General features: G+C 39.4%; 3 protein-coding genes and 1 long non-coding RNA gene across 7 annotated transcripts; 2 read left to right on the forward strand and 2 right to left on the reverse strand.

Annotated features, from left to right (window-relative positions):
• The first annotated feature begins 915 nt into the window (after positions 1-915).
• Positions 916-9,883, forward strand: LOC108072788 (transmembrane protein 64). 3 transcript variants are annotated; one of them, XM_017164074.3, is made up of 4 exons: positions 916-1,796; positions 7,336-7,459; positions 8,417-8,578; positions 8,825-9,883. In XM_017164074.3, the coding sequence occupies exons 1-4, from the start codon at positions 1,117-1,119 to the stop codon at positions 8,942-8,944; spliced, it is 1,086 nt and encodes a 361-aa protein (XP_017019563.1). In that variant the 5' UTR covers positions 916-1,116; the 3' UTR covers positions 8,945-9,883. The 3 variants fall into 3 exon arrangements, with proteins under 3 accessions (XP_017019563.1, XP_070141093.1, XP_070141094.1); XM_070284992.1 differs by lacking the exon at positions 7,336-7,459; XM_070284993.1 differs by lacking the exons at positions 7,336-7,459; positions 8,825-9,883 and having other exon boundaries at positions 8,417-8,557.
• Positions 1,717-3,967, reverse strand: LOC138928292 (uncharacterized). The gene is made up of 3 exons (XR_011444798.1): positions 3,217-3,967; positions 2,533-2,858; positions 1,717-1,807 (listed from the first exon to the last, which is right to left on the reverse strand). It is a non-coding gene; the product is annotated as an uncharacterized lncRNA (long non-coding RNA).
• Positions 5,034-7,037, forward strand: LOC108072770 (xaa-Pro aminopeptidase 3). The gene has a single exon (XM_017164050.3). It carries the CDS (start codon positions 5,147-5,149, stop codon positions 6,782-6,784), a length of 1,638 nt encoding a protein of 545 aa, XP_017019539.1. The 5' UTR covers positions 5,034-5,146; the 3' UTR covers positions 6,785-7,037.
• On the reverse strand, positions 8,716-21,120 carry LOC108072778 (alanine--glyoxylate aminotransferase 2, mitochondrial). 2 transcript variants are annotated; one of them, XM_070284991.1, is made up of 4 exons: positions 20,703-21,120; positions 15,496-15,820; positions 13,657-14,731; positions 8,716-9,467 (listed from the first exon to the last, which is right to left on the reverse strand). In XM_070284991.1, exons 1-4 carry the CDS (start codon positions 20,722-20,724, stop codon positions 9,333-9,335), a joined length of 1,557 nt encoding a protein of 518 aa, XP_070141092.1. In that variant the 5' UTR covers positions 20,725-21,120; the 3' UTR covers positions 8,716-9,332. The 2 variants fall into 2 exon arrangements, with proteins under 2 accessions (XP_070141092.1, XP_041631380.1); XM_041775446.2 differs by lacking the exon at positions 8,716-9,467 and adding an exon at positions 13,173-13,477 and having other exon boundaries at positions 20,703-20,892.
• Positions 21,121-21,276: the final 156 nt, after the last annotated feature.

The following is a 21,276-nucleotide window of genomic DNA, read 5'->3' on the forward strand; positions in this document are numbered from 1 at the left end:
CGGTTTATATGGCAGCTATATGATATGAGTTGTCCGATTTTTTTGAAATTTATACCAAAATTCTAGAATAATAAAATAAGCTTATATCCCGGAGTAGATGAAAATACGTTGAAAAACAACGAATATATAATTTTTTTTCTATTAATTTCCCGATCGTTCCTATGGCAGCTATATGATATAGTCGTCCGATTTTCATAAAATTTTTACCAAAATTCAGAAATAATATAAAATGGTCATATCTAAAAAATGGTTCCAAAATGTTGAAAAACAACAAAGTAATAATTTTTTTTCTAAATATATATCGAACATTTGTATGGCAGCTATATGATATAGTCGTCCGATCCGGCCCGTTCCGACATATATAGCAGTGAGAGTATATAGAAGACTATATGCAAAGTTTCATTCAGATAGCTTTAAAACTGAGGGACTAGTTTGCGTAGAAACGGACAGACGGACGGACAGACGGACAGACGGACATGGCTAGATCGACTCGGCTGTTGATACTGATCAAGAATATATATACTTTATAGGGTCGGAAACGTCTCCTTCACTGCGTTGCAAACTTCTGACTGAAATTATAATACCCTGCAAGGGTATAAAAATGTAAAAAATACTGAATACAAGTTACTAAGTGCATGTACTCATACTAATGGTAAATGCGAGCATATTTATTACAGAAGACAAATTTTTCAGCTGTATGAGAAATTCGGTCGGGATTTCTTTTCGAAACAGGGCGTAAGACGACATTACCCTAGTGGAGTTTACGGTTTTGAACCACGCTTTTACGGTTTAAAACTTCGATTTTTTTTTGGTTTGAAACACAAATACTTGGTCGCTCATGAACGAAACGTCTGGCAACGCTAGCCAGTTCTCCCAAAAACAAAGCAGACAACGTTGCAGTAAGCAGTAGTTGCAGTGTCCCGCCAGAAACTGCTTGCTGCTGCTTGCCGTTTCTGCCGGCAAGTTGGCAGCCTCGCCGAGCGGCGGCACATATTGCAATATGTGCACATGTGTGTGTGCAAGCAACCACAACACCGAACAGATGTTTCAGCGCGGGTCATAAAAGTGAAATTCCGTGGCCTTATCGAAGTGGGAGACTAACGGTATTAGCCGGCAATGACGACGATGGACTACGAGTGCAACAGCAGCCACGCCAACTATTTCGCCAACATTTATGTGAACAACAACGGCAGCACGCAGAAGCCAGACCCCGCCACCACAGCAGTCTCCGCTCAGCTGATCCAGGGAAACAGCTCCAGCGGACTGCTAGAGACTGACATTATGGTCGGAGCCAATGGCCAGGCCACGCCTGCCCCCGATCCCTGCTCTGCTTGCCTGCCCACGAGTGAGCCGTGCCTAACTTTGGACGACGATGAATGCGATTCTTTCCTCATCAGCAGCTCCAGCAGTCGAAGAAATGTCCGCAGCCGAATGCGAAACTCCTGCTGGGTACGCGCCCACGCCTTTGTGACCCGCAACTGGTACCTCAGTTGCCTGGTTCCCGCGTCCGTTCTTGGCGCCCTGATTTTTGTGGGCTGGATTTCGCGCGACTACGCCCGCCAACTGCTCTTTTGGATAGAGACGCAGGACTCCTGGATGACCTTTGCCGTTTTCATGGCTCTCTTCACATTGGTCAGCTTCCCGGTGGTTGTCGGCTACTTTGTGCTGCTCATTACCGCTGGCTACCTGTTCGGCTGTCTGCGCGGGTGGCTCACAGTGATTCTAGGCGCCAATCTGGGCATAGCGGTCGCCCACGTCTCGATTCGGAGCATTCGTCACCGCATCCCTGTGCAAAAGTGAGTGCATACTGAAATAAAAACACCTTATTACTGTACATTTCCAGTTAATGGAACCTAGCATGATCAGGAGTCCTTAATATTAGTATTATTTTGTTACTAATTAAATTTTTAGTGGTCAGGGTAACAAAGATATGGACTGATTTGCAAATCAATGTACTACTACATAGAACACTAAACAGCATTGGCCCATTCCGCGGAAAGAAAATATCTCTGCGTCCAAACGCAATATGAAAAAGGCAGAAAAAAGAATCAATCAATCAAATCAGTCAATATTAACAATAGCCAGATAAGATCGAACATTTTGTCTTTTTGTCAGTTTTGATCAAACGAAATTTGATCATAGTTCGTCAACTAAATTATCGGTTAATTTTATCACACTGATTTTATTCGTAGCCACTGTATGCACTGTCTTAGATAAAATAATAGAAACAAGCAACATGCTTGAGTTTGGAGCTCGATTATTAACTTCTTAATAAAAAAGAACTATAAAGGTTTTTATAAAAATACTAGCGGACCCGGCGAACTTTATCTCGCCCCAACTTCGACTGATTAAAACAAATTAAATTGAGACGTTCCGTTTCTACTTTGACGTACATGTCGAAACAGTACTGTTGAAACATCATCAATCGATACGCATAAAAATTCATAGAGCTGACCTAATTCCTATCTTCCCCTAAAAATTGTATTCAAAATTAGTTGAAAATCAAAAAGAAGTGATGACTTTTAAACAAACCTGTCGTTGGATTGACAAATTTTTTTGACTTGAAATCAGTGGAGAGCGATCTGATAAACCATATTTTTTGTTTTGTTATCCGGTGCAAAAATAAATAATGATGACGGCTTTCCCACACGCGAACAGGCTACGTATAGCTGGCCATGTGAAAAACATGGATATTCCAGATTTATCCCGCAGACTTCCAACGATTGGCCTTGCGGTTTATTGATTGTCATCGCAATCGCCAATCGAACTGGGAACTTAATCCTCTTGAATTGGAATGGAAGATCTGTTGGAATAATCGGAATTCGTGGGATAAGAACTTCCTCTCCTTTAAATTTGCCCTTGCATATAGCACGGACTTCCAACATAAGTAGCTGGGAGATTGGTCAAACAACCTATGTTGGCCGCGTGTCCTTCAGTAGCGATGGCGTCACGCAAGTGAATGTACTCATCTGACCGCAACTTCGACTGATTAAAACGAATGAAATTGAGACGCTCCGTTTTTACTTTGACGTACATGTCCACGCAGTACTGTTGAAACAAACGGCGGTATCTTAAGAGATGATTGTCAACATCTAGTCAAATCATCAATCGATACGCATAAAAATTCATAGAGTTGACCTTATTTGTTTCTTCTCCTAGAATTTGAATTCACACTTAGTTGTAGAATCAAAGAGAATTGATGACTTGTAAACAAACCTGATGTTGGATTGACCATCTTTATGTTGAAGTGATACCCATCTTTTCCACGACAGAACATCAACGGGTATTGAAGAGCATTATATGACCGATGAGTCTCATAAACTCGCTGCAATTGGCCATTATCCCGACGCTTCAAAACAATATCGCGTCATTCCACATTCTCGCCAAAAATCACCACTGCGACTTTATTGATGGTGGGAGCATTAAATTGTCTTGCATGGCTACCAGTGGGTCTTTTTTGCGCTGATAATGATTTTGTGTTCGTCATAATGCATTATATTCAATGCAGTTCATGCTCATGGAGAAGATTTTGCAATTGTTCGATAATTTCACGTTAAGTTTCAGTAAAAATTGCACAGCGGTGATTTAGTTCAACTGCCGAATCACCAATGAAATAGATCTGAAGGAATTTAAGATCTTTGTTTTGTGGTGATAACAAAGCGCCCGCTCGGTGGTGAATTTGCCCTTGAATCTGAATGCAATTTCGAAAAAATGTGAGTTGTTCATTTTGATAATAAAGAGACGCCATTAGCTTATAACTTGGATTGTAGCCTGATTGATGAAAAACCTCGACTCCAAATGACGTAATTGGAAAGCATCCGTTATATTTTTGTGCAAGCTTTAGGAAACTGTTTGATTGGGCTGAATTTCTATATAGTAGCGAATACAATGGCCCTGGTGGATGAAACAAAACGGGCAATTTAATTTTGCCACCTGCACAGCATAAGCCGGGGGTTTCCAACCAAAACTTCAGTGCATCGCAATCCTAGACAATGAACCAATAACAACGCAGGTAAGATCCTTGTAGGATGTTTCAGGATTGTATGCGAATGCAGCGCGATTCAAGTTTTCATTTGCGGCTCGTCTTTCTCTATTATTATGTCGGGCTTGAGGTGATCTTTGTGGAGCGAGAAGCTGTGCCATTTGGGCACGTATCGATGCATTTATTTCTGTACGTTCCTCTTGCGTCCGACTATTACGGGAATTCTGAATACTCATTGCATTGCGTGAACGCCGTCCAAGTCTTGATCGTCTAACAGCAGGCATTACTTCCAATTGGTAATGCTTCGTTAGCTCGATTTTTTTGTTTAAATATTTTTTTACCGAGTTCATTGATACACAATTTCAACGCAGCTATGATCTTTGTAGGGTGTTTCAGAATTTTACATACAACAGTGTGTCCATCTGTTGAGCCGCTAGCGACTTTTCCGGAAGGACTTCCCAAAATTTTCTTACCTTCTTACCTTCTTCTGACAATTACAAACAACTGAAAAAAATTTGAGCCAAATCGGCCCAGCCGTTCTCTTGTGATGCCATTAGTAACATTTTTTGTCTCCATTTTTATATATATAGATTAGACATATAGCCAACTGGTCCCAGATAGCCCAGAAATAATGGAAATATAAATTAAAATAGAAACGCACTAAATTTTATACATATTTGACAATAAACTTATGTGCTTAATATGTTTAAAAAAACGTTTCACTTCAGCTCCTAAACATTACTTGGATTTATTTTAAGGTGCATAGTTTATTATGACTAAAACATTATAATAAATTATTCTAAAAACATTTTATATGTTATAAAGTATCTAAGTAATGTCATATTTGTACAACAACATAGCGCATTTCTATTTTATTTCCAAGACTAGTTTCTCATATCTGTCATACTTTTATAGCATCTTTTCATTTCAAAATTTGTATATATAGAGTTATTATGGAACATTTTTTAATAAATGTGCCCTTTAAGAATTTAAATATAAAGATATTCGAATCTTTCACAATTGTATCATGACCTGTCACAGCAAAGACGATTCAAGTCAAGGTAGCCCTTCGCCTAATAGTCTCCGGGTCACAGTTCCCTTAGTTTCTGGGTTTCGCACACAATCTCCTTTTATCCTGTGACCGCGCGCTTCTGCAACTCCCCAATGCTACGTTTAACAAGAAATTTAAAGTGTTTAGGCTTCAGTGCGGGAGTGCGCTGTAGATGTACCGCACTGGCAGAGGCTCAGCGTAGTGATGTCCATTTGGTGTTACCCACGGTCCTATCCTCCGAGTTTGCCAAGGAAATTGCTCCTCTTTCAGTACCCGTCCTGATCGATAAGTACTCCCACCATGCCCCTGGCGGCCAGTTTGCCACCGTAGCGGAGTACCTGCACAGCGATCCAAAACCCAGCGAAGCTCTGGTGCCGGGCGAGATCGATCTTCATCGGGCGATGACCCTGGACGGCTTCAACGCCTATATGCAGGCAAAGGCTGCATTCTATGAGCCGCGACGCAAGGTCCTCAATTTCGCCCACGTTCTCGTAGTGGCCGGGGCAGACTTCCTTCGTGGTTGCCCGTTTCGGCAGCGATCTGAATTTCTCTACCTCTGCGACTGCTTGAGGCCAGGATCGGCACTGTTGCTGCACCGCAGCCGGAAGCAAAAAACTGGAGCCCTGCTCTTCCTAACGGAGAAAGTAGACCCGGAGCTGGCCAGAGTTTTCAGCCGCATGCACCATGTGGACGAGGTTCTGCCCCTCGACATGCTGAAGAAGAGCTTGTCCTGGATACTTAAGGACCAGTCCCCCGAGCTGTGGCACACCTTGGAGCAATCAAGTGAAGTCAGCCGAATGGTGAGCGAGGTATCCGAGGAGGCCAACACCCCTCTGTCCAACCCTCGCTACATTCTACAGTATACCCGAACCTTTAAAACGGACCGAGAGCTGAGTGTCCTGCGTCGGGCCAATGGTATTGCCGCCGAGTCAATGGCGGAAGTGATCGCCTACAACTTATCACATCCACACAAGTGTGATCCTCGGGGAATGGCTGCACTGTTCGACTTTAACTGCCGGCGGCGACATGCTCACCCGGACCACCCCTTCTCAGCCAAGGTGGCATGTGGCTCAGATGGCACTGGTCTGTGGCATATGGATGCTGGTTGCCAATACGGGGGCTACCATGGTGGTCTGGTCAGGAGCTGGCCAGGCTCAGGCCGCTTCACACCACCTCAAAAAATGTTGTATAGCGCACTCTTAGATATTCGACGCGATCTCTGCGCACTGATCGAGGCTGCCGGAGACGGCGGTGCCGTGAGCACGCCACAGGAGCTGCACGCTGCCTACCTGATCCTCCTAGCCGGGCACCTAAGGGAGCTGAGGATATTGTCCAACACCAAAAGGAGTCCAGCCGAAACCGTTGAGGCGGCGCGCAAGTACAATTGTACACCGGTTGTCGTCTCTCACGTGGGCATCGAGCCGCAGGACACCAGTGGAAAGCTACTTGGTTATCCCCTTGCACCCCGAAACGTTTTATCGCTTCGGCTATCCATTTCCATACCAGACGACTGCTGTGAGGCCTACCCAGAGTTTAGAGGCATACTCTGCCAGCTGGGCGACACCCTATATATCCGGGATGACTACACTGTAGAAGTACTCACCGCCATTTGCCCCAGCAAGCACCACCCAGCTGCAGGCAGTGTGCCTGCGTCTGCCCGGTGGCTCGACTACCCACAGAAAAGAGAAACCGCAAGGACAGAGGGGCCTAACGAAATCTGCGGTAATGCAAGCCATTTTCACAACGTGTAACCTGTTCGTGTAATTATACAAAAAATATAATTACAATAGAATGTCTTGCTCTCTGGTCATTTTTGATATTTCAACGTCCGATTCGCCAGTTCACCAGAAGTACAATGTGCAAAACTTACACATTTGTGAGGGCAAAGACCTTATAATAATAAGATGCTGAAATCCATCTGGAACCGTCAACTACAAAGCAAGTGCTGAACAAACTTGAGATCGAGAAAACTAAAGAATAATATAAATTGAATGGTGCTACCTATCTTGTTATTAAAAGTTATTCGGTTATGGGCTTCTATTTATTAGGAGGTACTAGTCATTATTCGTGTACCGATTACACTATAATGTAGCCCATAGCACACCCATTTTGTTCCTTAAAACTCAGCGAGGGCTATTAATTGATTAGCCATGTCAATAATTGATAACAGTGCCCACCGTTTTGTTTATGGCGGCAGTCGGCCTACCGCTTTCTAATGTCATAAAAATGAATATGTTAGTACAGGCCAACTGAAATACAGTTCTATGAAATCTGATCACATCTTCTTTTCATATACTTTCAGGCTGATTAAAAATAAGACTGGACTGGCCATACTTCGCGTGATTTCTGGCCCGAAGGCCTTTAAGGTAGTGCTCTTCACACGACTTACACCCATTCCCTTCGGACTGCAGAACCTGATTTTCGGAGTGAGTGATTAAATACTGTACAGATTCTAGCCAGATTAGAAATATAATAAATTTATTATATCGCAGGGAAATTTTATTGTACAAAATAATGCTAGAACTCTAGAAAATGTTTGTTTAGCTATCAGACCACGTCTTTCCTACGCCCCCATGCTAATAAGAATCTATAGTCGTAATGTTACCATCGGTCCTATAACAGATATTATATATGATACAGATGTCCGTTTTTGATAAATTGGAAAGAATTGTTGTTTATATATTCAGAACAAATATATCTCGATGTATGCGCGTATATATTTAAAATCAACAAAGTTTATCATTTTTATACCCTTGCAGGGTATTTTAATTCTAGTCAGAATGTCCGTTTTTATGCAAACTAATTCCTAAGTTTGAAGCTATCTGAATGAAACTTTGCATATATGTATGTATGTTCGACTAAAGTTTCTTTTTTTAATTTTATCAAATCCAAATTATATCCTGTGTATAAATATACAACTTTTATTGTTAAATTCGTATTAAATTGAAGCTGAAAGTGCTCAGTCAAAAATAATGCAGATATATTGAAACCGACAAATTAATTGTCTTTACACCGGGTATGAGGCCTTGATTGGCCAATGAGGCTTTGATTGTATACAAATCGGACGGATATATCTTATAGCCTCTACAGGATCGGTTAAAGTATAGGAAAATGTAAACGTAAATATAAATTTTAAATTTTAAATATAAATAGAAAATAATTAAAAATACCTGAAATAAAAAAGCGATTATTAATAAAGTTTTATCCAGATAGCCTTAAGATGAGAACCATACATACAATTATTCAAATTTCGTCGTTTATTCTTATAAAACTTATTTACAGAATCGAAAGTCCTACGACCCTACTATAATTAATTTTCTAAAATTGAATGTATTAAACATAACATACTGCCGTGTTCTATAATAGAATCTTTTCGCTTTCAGATAAGCTCCGTCGGCACAAAAGACTACCACGTGGCTACAATGCTTGGCTTGCTGCCAGCACAGACTATTAACGTGTACCTAGGCTCCACGCTGAGGTCTATGCACGAGGTACTCAACGACAACGAGACCAAGCTAACCGGCTACATCAGCTTTGTTTTGGAGGTGAGTCTAGGGAATAGTCATCAGAATATAATATAATTACAAACAAGAAAGCGATCGTCCTAGTAGTCATAAATTGCTATATTTTACTCCCTAAACGAAACGTTGACTCGTCGGCAAAATAAAACGAAAGATAGATATACTATTGTAATACTCTATTGTGCACTTGATCATGGTGCTTTTTTATTTATTATTTTAATTATTTTAAAACTAAATACATACGTTCTAATGCCATTGGTAATCTAAAAGGTCATTTGCGGCGTGGTTCTGATGTTTTGGGTGGTGCAAAAGGCGCGAAAGGAGCTATCCGAAACGCTTATATCCGTGGACTACAACAGTGACGGGAAGCACACCGACATAGAAGTCTAGCACAAGCCATATTTGGATGAAACACTCTACGAAAGAGGTTCCAGTTCGACAAGCTCGGAAATCCCTAGCAGCCAGACAAGACTGCAACTGTGCATTAATTACTCTAAGATTATATTCGATTTAAGTTATTCTAAGCTCAAGGCATTGCCGTTGATACCAAACAATATGCTAGTTTAAGTAAAAAGTTAAACATCTCAATTTCCGAGTTAGCCCTACATCACTTAAGCTAAGGATTGTCACAGCTACGGATTGTCATCAAAAACTCAAGCCCTGACAGTATATAAAGGCGAGTAAACGAAAAGCAAGATGATTACAACTAAGTCACTCCTTGAGAGTGATTTGATTTTCGGTCAGAATGCTCCATAAACGCATTGGGATTAGATCTTGCCTAGACTGTCCTCTTGCTATTCCTCCAGCTGCGAAGTTCTTTGGTCATGTATTGCTTTAAGACTGTATCTAGCGTTTCCAGGACGAGTTCAACGTTCTTGGTATCCACGCAAAGGGGAGGTCTAAGGGTTAGAACCTGGTTTAGGGGAGAAGAGGTGGCAATGGATGCCGATTAGTTTAGGAAAGGTGCTTCTGCTCAATACATCGTCAAAGCTATGAGATCGGGTTAGTTAGATGATACTTGTATTATTACCATTATTTAATTATTAATATTAGTACTTATAATATTACACCTATTATTTTTAATATTGTTATTATTATTATGAGAATGGTAGCTGATGGTAGTAGTTGTAGTTAGTAATGATTGCTACTTACAGTTGTACTATTACTATTATTTAATTATTAACATTATTATTCTTATTATTGTTATTATTTTTATTCCTATTACTATGATGATTATTATTATTATTATAAGAATGGTTATTAGAATTATTTCTTTCATTGTGAGTTAAAATATTTTCAACTTGTAGAAAATAAAATATAACAACATTTTATGGAAGCATTTAAATGATGTTGAAACAAAACCGTGTTAAGTTTACAACACCTGCTCAGAGATGCCTTTTATCCACCGACAACTTCAAAGAGTGCCAAAAGTGGTTCAGTTTGTTTCCAGTTAGGTTCTGCAAATATGTATATTGGGTAACACACCGTGTAAAAAAGTTGATTGCAGAAGAAAAACATGTATTATCACCAGTTTCTATATAGAGACTGCCCTCATCTTCTTGAGAGGCACTGATTTTCTCGCCAAAAACCTGAACTAAATAAATAAATAATTTATAATGTAACATTAAAATTTGGTTTTTTATACCCTTTGGTTTTGGTTTGTATACCCTTTCAGTTGTAAGGCGACTGCTCGAAACAGTAAGGAAAAAAACATTTTTTTTTAAGTGGTTCCCTCATAACCCTGTGCATGTTTTAAAACATTACTTATGTGGCGGCGCACAGTAGCGCCTTTTCTCATTTTACGTTGCAAAAATCATAACTTTTGAACAAAACAAGATAACTAAATAATTTAAACGCCATTTGATAGGTAATTATTGTAAAATTAACATATGTATTGGAAAATCTGCCACGCCCACTCATTCGCCTTTTTAAAGGGTATCAAAGTGAAGAAATATTTTTTTCTCAATGAAGACCATTTTTTAAAAATATTTTTTATTTAATTTTTTATCTTTATTTTAATGTATTTTCTTAAATAAAAATAATTTGAAAACTGGAAAAAAAAATTTTTTTTTTGTTCTATGTTTAACCGCCACAGAACCGTGAGCGCTACAGTTAGTATTTTTTGTTGGTTTGTATGAAATTGTGTCCGTATTTTGGTATATTTTACCCTGAGTTGTTTCAGTGTTTTGCTTCGCAATGCCAGAGTCGCAGCTGGACGCAGACTTTCTAAACGGATTCTGATTCAGGAAAGATACACGCAGTGCGTAGTCATAGTGTAGTCGCCGGCTCTGGGCAGCTTCAGAAGTTATAGACTACTTTAGCCAGAAAAAGGTGAAAAAAATGGACACCTGGCAGGTAGCAATTTACCTGTACAAGCCCACACAAAACTACCCTTTCTTTTAATTTGAATAAGAGGTAATGAATATACCTGCCATTAAAAAAAAAAATCAAGACCATTGGTTATGTAGTTTTTGTATAATATTACCTGAAAGTCGACTAATTTACCTATTTTTTGTTGTATGACGCATACACGGAAAACAATTTCGACTTTGAATGCTCATATCTTCCTCAAAAAAAATCTGAAAATTTTTTTGGTTACAGATTCGGAATCCTTGGGAAATTCTCTGTCGATTTCTTATGGTTTAAATCGATTTGGCGATTATGACTTTCGATTTTTGCAACGGCTTTTGTTCGAGAGGCGCTACTGTGCGGCGTTTCAAATCAAATTCAATGAGCCAATACTTGAGGTTTCGCCACAACTTTTGAAAAAAGGTTAGGTTTGCACCGAATTAAGATGTAATACTCTCTTTGGTGTTAGCCAAGAAGCACAAAAAATCGATGTTCCAAAACTAAAGGAAATTTTCTTTGGTTAAATGAGAGCAACGTTCTTGTTTTCAGCAAAAACCTTAATACACCACACCGAGGCTAACGTGTAATAAAATAGAGTAGGCAAAAACCCATCACCGATCAAAACATGTACATATGTACATACATACTTCACAGAAAAGAATGCTTACCTTTGCAAAGTGTAAAATAGTACATATCTTATTGATATTAGTCCCACAGAACCACGCAGTGGACCCAATCGAATCCTTTTGGAAAGCAGTTAAAGAGTGTTGAAGTAAGAATACTGAAACTTTGTTGACAACACGTAAAGATGCTATGTCGCTAACGAGATAAAAGGATACACAACATCATATCAGGTTCGAAAAATGGACTTATCACTGTGGACAGACGTCATTGTGGCAATTAGCCACGAGAATGTGCTCAAACAAACAATTATATATAGCGAAATTAAATTGGAACTGGCCGATAGTAAAAAACGATATACTTATCAAAAGGTATCCCTTTTCATAAAGGTTTAACATACATGGACTTTTGAATCGATTAGTTGAGGATGAATGCGAAAAAACAGCAGCACAAACAGACTACTAATGCTACAAAAAACAATGCAAAGGTAATTAAAAATGCTAATCTGCCTTAAGATAATGTATCTAAATATAATAATTTGTAATTTATAACTAAAATTATTCTGAAGTCACTTGAGACTTGATCAAATTGTGGTATATAAAACTTTATAGACATTATCCCATATAATTATATTATTAAAAAAAAAACCTTGCAAAGTGTTTTTTTTTTATTTTTACAATGTTATTTTCAAACAACAAATTTAATTTTAAGGGTATTGTCCCATATGACGGCCGTTTTTTGAACCGTGCTTTGAAGAAAATTTCTGAAGAGCGCTTGAGACTCAGCCATTTTAATTTTTTAACAGTTAAGTATAATATAAAGTATTTTTCAAAATTTTTTGCAAGTCAAAGTATTGCCAAATTTTCGAGTTAAAGGAAGCTGGAAGATTTCAAAAATTTAAATGCAATTATGATTTGAATGAATGTGGACACGGAATAGACTAGGATATTTTGAAAATATTGAAAAAATTGGGTGTTCTTGAAACACACTTATATTTGTCTATTTTGCACTGTAAAAAAAAACTTCTTGGCCTATCGAAAAGATCCTAGTTCGTGTCCGCATGTATTCTAAACGGTTCTGCAAATTTCAGAACAATCGGTTAAGTCGTTTTTAAGAAATCATGTTGACCAGTTGGTTTCGAGAAGAACGCAAAAGAAATAATCATTGCAGGAGTAAGCAGATCTGACGAGCATGTCTTTTCAGCGATGTAACTTTGTATCGACATCGAATATCGAAAAATCCTTTCAAGCACTTATAGCAAATAAGTTAAGGAAACGATTTATGTAAAAAAAAAAGTTTTTGGTTTTTTTTAAACCTTCCCCTTAATATTAAACAAAAACACTGCCTAACGATGTATGGAAAAAGTGAAGATATTATTTCAAGTTGTTGAGATTAATAATTAATTCGAAAAAAAATTGATCTAGTTTCGTTTCATTTTCGGCACTAAGCTGCAAAATATCTATGTAGCCTTGAAACTAAAGAATTATAAATTCGTGAAATTATCTGTAATTTGTAAATAGGTATTTTTTATATGTTAATGTTAATTAATGTTTAATACCCTTATGTAAATATGTTTCACCCTCAAATATATCAAGTGCTTCTAGAAGTGGAAAATGCACTTTATAGTTTAAAACAAAAGGCTTAAACGTTTCCAGTTCGTATGGCAATACTTGTTTTGCCATTTACTTATTTACTTTTATATTTCTTAAAAATTTTAGTATTAGTTTTGTTTCGTAACTAGATTACCACCTAGCAAGACGGTTGGGGAAATTAATCGGTTAGTAAATGCATGAGACCATCCACAAACGCTCTCTCTCCGATCGATGTACTTTCTCCATTTAGAACTTCAATATTTTACTTGTCCAGAGAATCAGTGATGGCCCGAGCCAGCACATCAACCGCGAACTTTACGTCTTGCCGGTTGATGCACATGGGAGGCTTGATGCGTAGAACCTGTGAAGATGGACGAAAGGATGCACGGATGAGATAAATAGTAGGCGAAAGGACCTCCTGAGAGACTGGCTCGCCTAGAGTCCCCAGTGGACCGATTTCTTGTTAGTTGGATGGGCGCGCACGTGGACGAAAGACCCCAGATGAGGATGTACTTAGCCACACGAAAGACTTCTACTTACATTGCCGTGCAGGCCGCCACGTCCGAAGAGCACGCCCAAGTCCTTGCACGTCTCCCAGATTTCCAGCACATGAGGGGTGGCCAGTGGAGTGCGCTTCTCTCGATCACCAACCAGCTCGACGCCAATCATCAGGCCCTTGCCCCGGACGTCGCCAACAATATCAAAGCGCTGCTGAAGGTCTGCCAGACTCTCAAGGAAGTAGGTGCCGACCTCCAGGGAGTTGCGTTGCAGTTGTTCCTCCTCGATGACATCCAGAACGGCGATTCCGACAGCACTGGCCATGGGGTTGCCGCCGTATGTGTTGAAGTGTAGCGCCTGACCCAGGGATGCAGCGATCTCCGGAGTAGTGACCACGGCGGCTAGGGGAAAGCCATTTCCAATGCCCTTGGCCATGGTAACGATGTCTGGTACGTAGTCGTGACCCTCGAAACCCCAAAAGTGCTCGCCAGTCCGGCCAAATCCCGTCTGGACCTCGTCGGCCACGAACAGACCTCCGTTGGCGCGGACTAGGTCGGCGGCCCGTTTGAGGTAGCCCTTGGGAAACTGGACCGTGCCACCCACGCCTTGAATGGATTCGGCGAACATGGCCGCAACCTTGCCGCGCGGCAGCGAATACTTGAAGGTCTGCTCCAGCTCATTGTAGTAGGCGTCGCCCGCGTTGCAGCCTTCCTGGCATTCGCAGTTGCGGGTAGTTTGCACGGGCGAGTCCCGACAGGCTGACCCGCCCCATATGCCCTGGTAGGGGTCAGGGTTCATCACATGTACCAGTCCGTTGTTGACTCCCGGCAGCGGGAAGCGCCATGTAGAGTGTGCCGTCAGACCCATTGTGTACGGCGACATGCCGTGGTAGGCATTTCGGAAGGAGAGAATGTCCTGGTTGCCTGTATGCAGCCGTGCCATCAGCATAGCCAGGTCGTTGGCCTCCGAGCCGGAGTTCACGAAGCACACGCTTTTCAGGTTGCCAGGGAACTTCGCCACCAACCTCTCGGCGTACTCGTGGATCTTGGGGTGCATGTATATGTTCGTTGTGTGCCATAACTTGGCGATCTGCTCGCTCAGTGCCTGATTTACTTTGCTGTGTAGGAATAAAACGGATATAGGCGATAAGGATCTCTGAAGTAATCATTAAATCATTTCTCATTCATCCAATAAAAGTCAAGTAAGAATGCTTTAATCAATTGATCTCGACTGCGAGATACTCGGTAACGAAAGCAATGTTTTTTAGTAGCAACACCAGCCGAAATTGCCTTGAAGGACGAGGCTCTCCTGAGCTATTACTCCAGGCTACTTTATAAATAAACGTTATAGTAATAACTTGGTTCTATTATTTAATATTTATTTTAGGAAGCAAGGACTAATTAGCAGTCGACTCGTTTTTAGTCATTATAAAACACATATATTTTTTTTTATTAATTTGGCCTGTTGATAGTACTACATATTCATCCTAGCCCAAACGAACTGAATTTTCCGGGTTCTTCCTCCTGTTTTTCAGATGAGTCTGTTATACTGTAGGTTTGATTCGCATTGCATGATTAGGAGGCTAACGAATGTCGAACATCTTAGTATAGGGAAACATCCCTTGCTAAATCAAATAATCGTTCTAAAAATAATTACAATATAGATTGTAGATTGGTCCGATGCTTTGCTCCTGTGTTGGCGTTTAAAATGAAGGACTACTTTCGGGTTTCGGGATGAAAAAGGATTTCGCTGCAAGGCAACAACGCAACAAATTACTACACTCACAGTCCCGAACATTGCTCTTCAAACTATACTCAAACATCTTTCGAATAGATCTCAAATCATAGACTACAGCATTTCTTACTTGCTTATGTTGCTTACGGGTGACAATGTCCCACGGACACAGTGACTATGCCGCCAAACATGTCCAGGTATCGTCGTCCCTCGTGGTCGTAGAGCCATTGCATATGTCCTGCATGGATGACGAGAGGTTTCTTAAAGTGCGCCAGCAAATTGGGCGTTAGGTGGGTGCGACGCGTTTCGAGTATCTTCTGGTAGCTGGGGCCGTCGTATGCGGCCTGATTATGATCACACTCGGGCATTCCGCTCTGGCCATCATTCCTCGTGACTGCAGCCGTCGTCGAATGCAGTTTGGAGCTCCAGCTCTGGCCGGTAGTGGATCGCAGAAGGACCCGTTTAGTATGAGCTAAAAAATAATAAGTTGAATATTTAAAATGAAAGCGTTTCTAAAAAAGCAAGAAAATACTGAACTAAGTTTTAACGGAGTATATGTACATATCTTCTATGTATTGCCGAGAATTCGTTTTGGATAGCTTTCATTTTATGGAAATATCCTCGTAAATTAAGCGAAATGCTAATTAATTGGGACTGGGGCTTTGGCCTGTTGGAGTGCAAGAGCAAGGTTGAAAACACAAATGAAGGGAAATTTACAACGAGTATTGTGATTAACTAACACAAAAAAACTACATAAATAATTTGTTTGTCACCCGACACCCATTGAATAGGATTGGATGCTGAGAATCTGACTGGGGCTATCGATGTTTATGAAGGTGCATCAGTTTCCTTTTAATAAACTGCGAATTAAGAGTAATAGTCATCCAATCCGATCTGTTCCGTATATATGTGTGTATATTAACTGCACTATATTACATATGTTTATCCTCTATGGGCATTCTTATACCCTTGCAGGGTATTATAATTTAAGTCAGAAGTTTGCAACGCAGTGAAGGAGACGTTTCCGACCCTATAAAGTACATATATATATTCTCGATCAGCATCAATAGCCCAGTCGATCTAGCCATGTCCGTCTGTCCGTTTCTACGCAAACTAGTCCCTCAGTTTTAAAGCTATCTGAATGAAACTTTGCATAGAGTCTTCTATATACTCTCACTGCTATATATGTCGGAACGGGCCGGATCGGACGACTATATCATATAGCTCCCATACAAATGTTCGATAAATTTTTAGAAAAAATATTATAACTTGGCTGTTTTTCAATAGTTATGCATCATTTTTGAGATATAGCGTTTTTATATTATTCCAGAATTTTGGTAAAAATTTTATGAAAATCGAACCACTATATCTTATAGCTGCCAAAGGAAGGATCGGGAAATTAATCGAAAAAATTATAACTTCGTTGTTTTTCAACGTATTTTAATCTACTTTGACACATGAGCTTCTGGTATTATTTCAGAATTTTGGTATAAATTTTATGAAAATCGGACGACTATATCTTATAGCTGCCGTAGAAGCGATCGGTAGATGTAGAGAAAATGTAAAGGTGTGAATGTAAAACTGTAACTGTCAAACTGTAAACATAATAACTATAGGTACAATGTAATGAAATAATATCTGCAAGGGTATACAAACTTCGGCATGCCGAAGTTAGCTTCCTTTCTTGTTATACCCTTGCATTATAATTTCAGTCAGAAGTTTGCAACGCAGTGAAGGAGACGTTTCCGACCCTATAAAGTATATATATTCTTGATCAGCATCAACAGCCGAGTCTATCTAGCCATGTCCGTCTGTCCGTCTGTCTGTCTGTCTGTCTGTCTGTCTGTCTGTTTCTACGCAAACTAGTCCCTCAGTTTTAAAGCTATCTGAATGAAACTTTGCATATAGTCTTCTATATGCTCTCACTGCTATATATGTCGGAACGGGCCGGATCGGACGACTATATCATATAGCTGCCATACAAATGTTCGATATATTTGTAGAAAAATAATTATAACTTTGCTGTTTTTCAACATTTTTGCACCATTTCTTAAATATGACATTTTATGTTATTTCAGAATTTTGATAAAAATTTTATGAAAATCGGACGACTATATGATATAGCTGCCATAGGAACGATCGGAAAATGAATAGGAAAAAAATTATAACTTCGTTGTTTTTCAACATATTCTTATCTACTTTTAGAAATGAGCTTCTTTTATTATTATTTTAGAATTTTGATAAAAATTTTATTAAAATCGGACAACTATATCATACAGCTGCCATATAAACGATCGGTAAATTTAGAGAAAATGTAAAGCTGGGAATGTAAAACTGTAACTGTCAAACTGTAAACATAATAAGTATAGGTAAAATGTAATGAAACTCTGTTTTGTGAGTGTTTTCAGTATTTAAATCTATTATATAAACATCAAAACCAATCTGCAAGGGTATACAAACTTCGGCGTGCCGAAGTTAGCTTCCTTTCTTGTTTTTTATTAATTTCCCTATCGTTCCTATGGCAGGTACATATGTATATGATATAGTTTAGTTTTTTTCATAAAATTAAAACCAAAACTCTGAAATAATAAAAAATTACTATACCTCCAAGAAGATGATAATATGTTGAAAAATAGCGAAGTTATAATTTTTTTTCTAAAAAATTGTCAATCATTTCTAGCAGCTATTTGATATAGTCGTCCGATCCGGCCCGTTCCGACATATATAGCAGTGAGAGTATACATATAGAAGACTATGCATAGTTTCATTCAGTTTTAAAACTCAAAGACTAGTTCGCGAAAAAGCGGACAACCGAACGGACAGACGGACATGGCTAGATCGACTCGGCTGTTGATGCTGATCCAGAATATACATATATACTTTATAACTGTAACTGAGTTTCAAACTATTATATCAAATGTTATAATACCCTGCAAAGGTATAAAAATAGAGAAGTCAGAACGCTCATCGTTGCTTTTACATATACATATGTATGTACAGCTGTGTTCACGGAAATAGCAGTGCCCAACGACCTGCACGTTTAAGATCGGAAAATCCTGTTACAAACACTATTTTCATAATTTTTTTTTTCATAAAAGCTTAGTATATTTAATTATTAACAATACCACAATCATTTAATTTAGGTAACATAAACCCTTTAGAAGATATAGCTAATATCAACAAAAAAGGTCTATATTATGCCGATCATTGAAATAGCAGTGAAAAACTAAAATTCTTCATAAATTTAAAAATATCGTATAAGAAACCTATTTCTTCTTAAATTCTAATTGACTATGATCTAATAATTTGTTAAATAGCCTTTAGAAGCTATCATAGCCTCATACCTGGGAGGCAAGGAGTCCCCCAAGTCTTAGAAACGCTTGAGGGGAATATGGCCTCATTCCTCCTGCACAAATTGCCAAAGCTGCGGCTTAGAAGTCGGAAACTTCTTTAATACGTAGCCCTTGATGTCCCCCATAAGTTTTCGATCGGATTTATATCCGGGGACTGTGCAGGCCATGGCATTGCATCCACTTTTTCATTAAGAACCCACTCCTTGGCCACCTTGATGGTATGATTAGGGTCACTGTACTGTGGAAATGTCCAAATTAATGGCATATTTTCCTCAGGATACGGCTGCAAGACAGTTTTTAATATTTGGACATAAACATAATGGTCTTTGATCCGACAGATCATATATACGGGGCCTAAAACGTTGTATGAAAAGTATACCCATACCATGATTTTTAGGCCACCATGTTTTACTGTCTTCAGCGTGTGGTTTGGGGGGTACTATGTATTTGGAGGTCGACGGACATATTGTCTTGTCCTATTCCACCAAATAAAACCAGTTTGGAGTCATTTGTCCAAAGGATATTACGCCATTTGAATAGTGGCAGTTCAAGTGGCTATTGGCGAACTCCAATCTGGCCTTGATATGCCTTTAACCAAGCAGTGACATTTTCCATGGACTTCGCGAATCTAAAATTTATTCAATAAGTCCCCGGCGAATGGTCCCATGACTGATTCCCATGCCAATTCCCGCTCATATATCCCTAGAGGATGCAAAAGGACGAGCTTTGCTAAAGCGAAGTACGCGTCGAGCCAGTACAATTGTGGTTTTGCGAATCGTACCTCGGTTTTTTTGGGTTCGGTTCATATTTTATGATTTATAAACTATTCTAAAATAACAATTTGAAAGATTTGGAGTCTCTTTACATGTTTTGCCCTTCTTTCTAGGCTAAGTTCTCTGATACCTTTCTCTCATGGAGCAGTGAGGTCCTGCGCCCACTAAAATATTTTTTTTTGCGTTGTAAAGGTGTATTATATAATAAACTATAATAACGACCGTAATTAAACTCATTTTTTACAAAATTAATAGAAATTTCGGCACTTTTTGCGAAAGAAAATTAAATACTGCTATTTCAGTGATCGGCCAAAACGAGCTGCATATGTGAAAAAATATCAATAAAACATAAAAATAGAGCAAATCTAACGGAATTTTTTCTCGATTCTTATCTTTATGTTCCATTTAACAAAAACAATGTGCAATAGATCAGCTTGCAAAAAGGAATATGTACAAAAAAAGGTTTTGAAGTTGTTCCCTCTGTCGCACTGCTATTTCCGTGAACACAGCTGTACATACATATCCATACGTAAATGAAAGATCTTGCTATAAGACTAAGCTACTGGCTTAAGAGGTGCAAGTCTGTATCTGTATCTTCAAAAGAAGAGATTTAATCCGATTAAGTGGCTGATTTATATACCTATATATACATATATATGTACATACATATATATGTATATTGTTTTGATAGCGGACGCACGTCACGTTTCCAAAGTTTGTTTAGAGCTTATTGCATTATATGAAATACGCTATTAATAGGACAACTTCTGGTCCCACTCCAGCAGATAAGAACTGGGCCCCCCACTGACAGCCTAGGCCACTCGAATTTCTGGTGCGCTTACGACCCGAACTGTTTATTGCCACCTGCCGAATTATCAAGCGCCTTATCAGGGGATATACTAGGTTGGATTCAACGTGGTACAGGTGGTCACACAACACAACACAACACGAATAAAAGTATAAAGCTCTGATTTATATATATTTATATTTACTAAGTGCATGATGCTTCTCAATGTTGTCAATTTCACGCTATATTCTCATATTTGCGAGTGATAATCAGGCGAAGTTTAACAATATTAATGCTTATTATTATAGGTGATGAGGGGACGGATGCTTAGCCGCGGAAGAATCATTCAGAATCAACTGGAGATAAGGGGTCAACGGTGGATAAAGAAACCAGCTGATGTCAGGGATGCAGAAAAGTGCCTTCTTCGCCCAGTTAACTCACCTACAAGTCGGTTGGGCATCATTTTCAGTTCCAAGTTCCTTCCCGATGTCGGTCTCTCTAATAAATTTTCTTTACAATTCTTTGCTTGGCTTATTTGATGAACGAACTAAGATATAGTTGTCGATCTCGCACGCAGGCAGGCTAAACTGCGTCCGCGCGTAACCACGTCTACGAAGCAACTGGTCGAAGAGCCGCCGACACACGAACGACGGAGAAAGCTCTGGTAACGGAAAAAGCTTTCGAGCGACGTTATCAGGTGGGAGGGCAAAGTCAAGGCTGCGTGAAAGCGTGTGTTAGTTTACCCCCCGGCGTGGGGAAACGCTCAGCAGGGACGACCATGCAGCGGGTTATCTTCTAATGTTTTATTTCAATTCTGGTCTGCTATGTACTGAAGCACAAACTACTGAAGTGCACAGGTAATCTTTTGTTTACAACAAAAAAATATATATCGCGTTTATCGCTGCGCCGATCGTTTAATTCTTGGCCCAGTGCGTCGTCTGTTTTCTGTTGCAATGGCTCAACATTGTGGCATGTTTACCCGTAAATATTCTGCAGGCTTGTCGAATATCATTAA

The sequence above is a fragment of the Drosophila kikkawai genome, chromosome 3L (genome assembly GCF_030179895.1).
Source record: "Drosophila kikkawai strain 14028-0561.14 chromosome 3L, DkikHiC1v2, whole genome shotgun sequence".
Classification (NCBI taxonomy): domain Eukaryota; kingdom Metazoa; phylum Arthropoda; class Insecta; order Diptera; family Drosophilidae; genus Drosophila; species Drosophila kikkawai.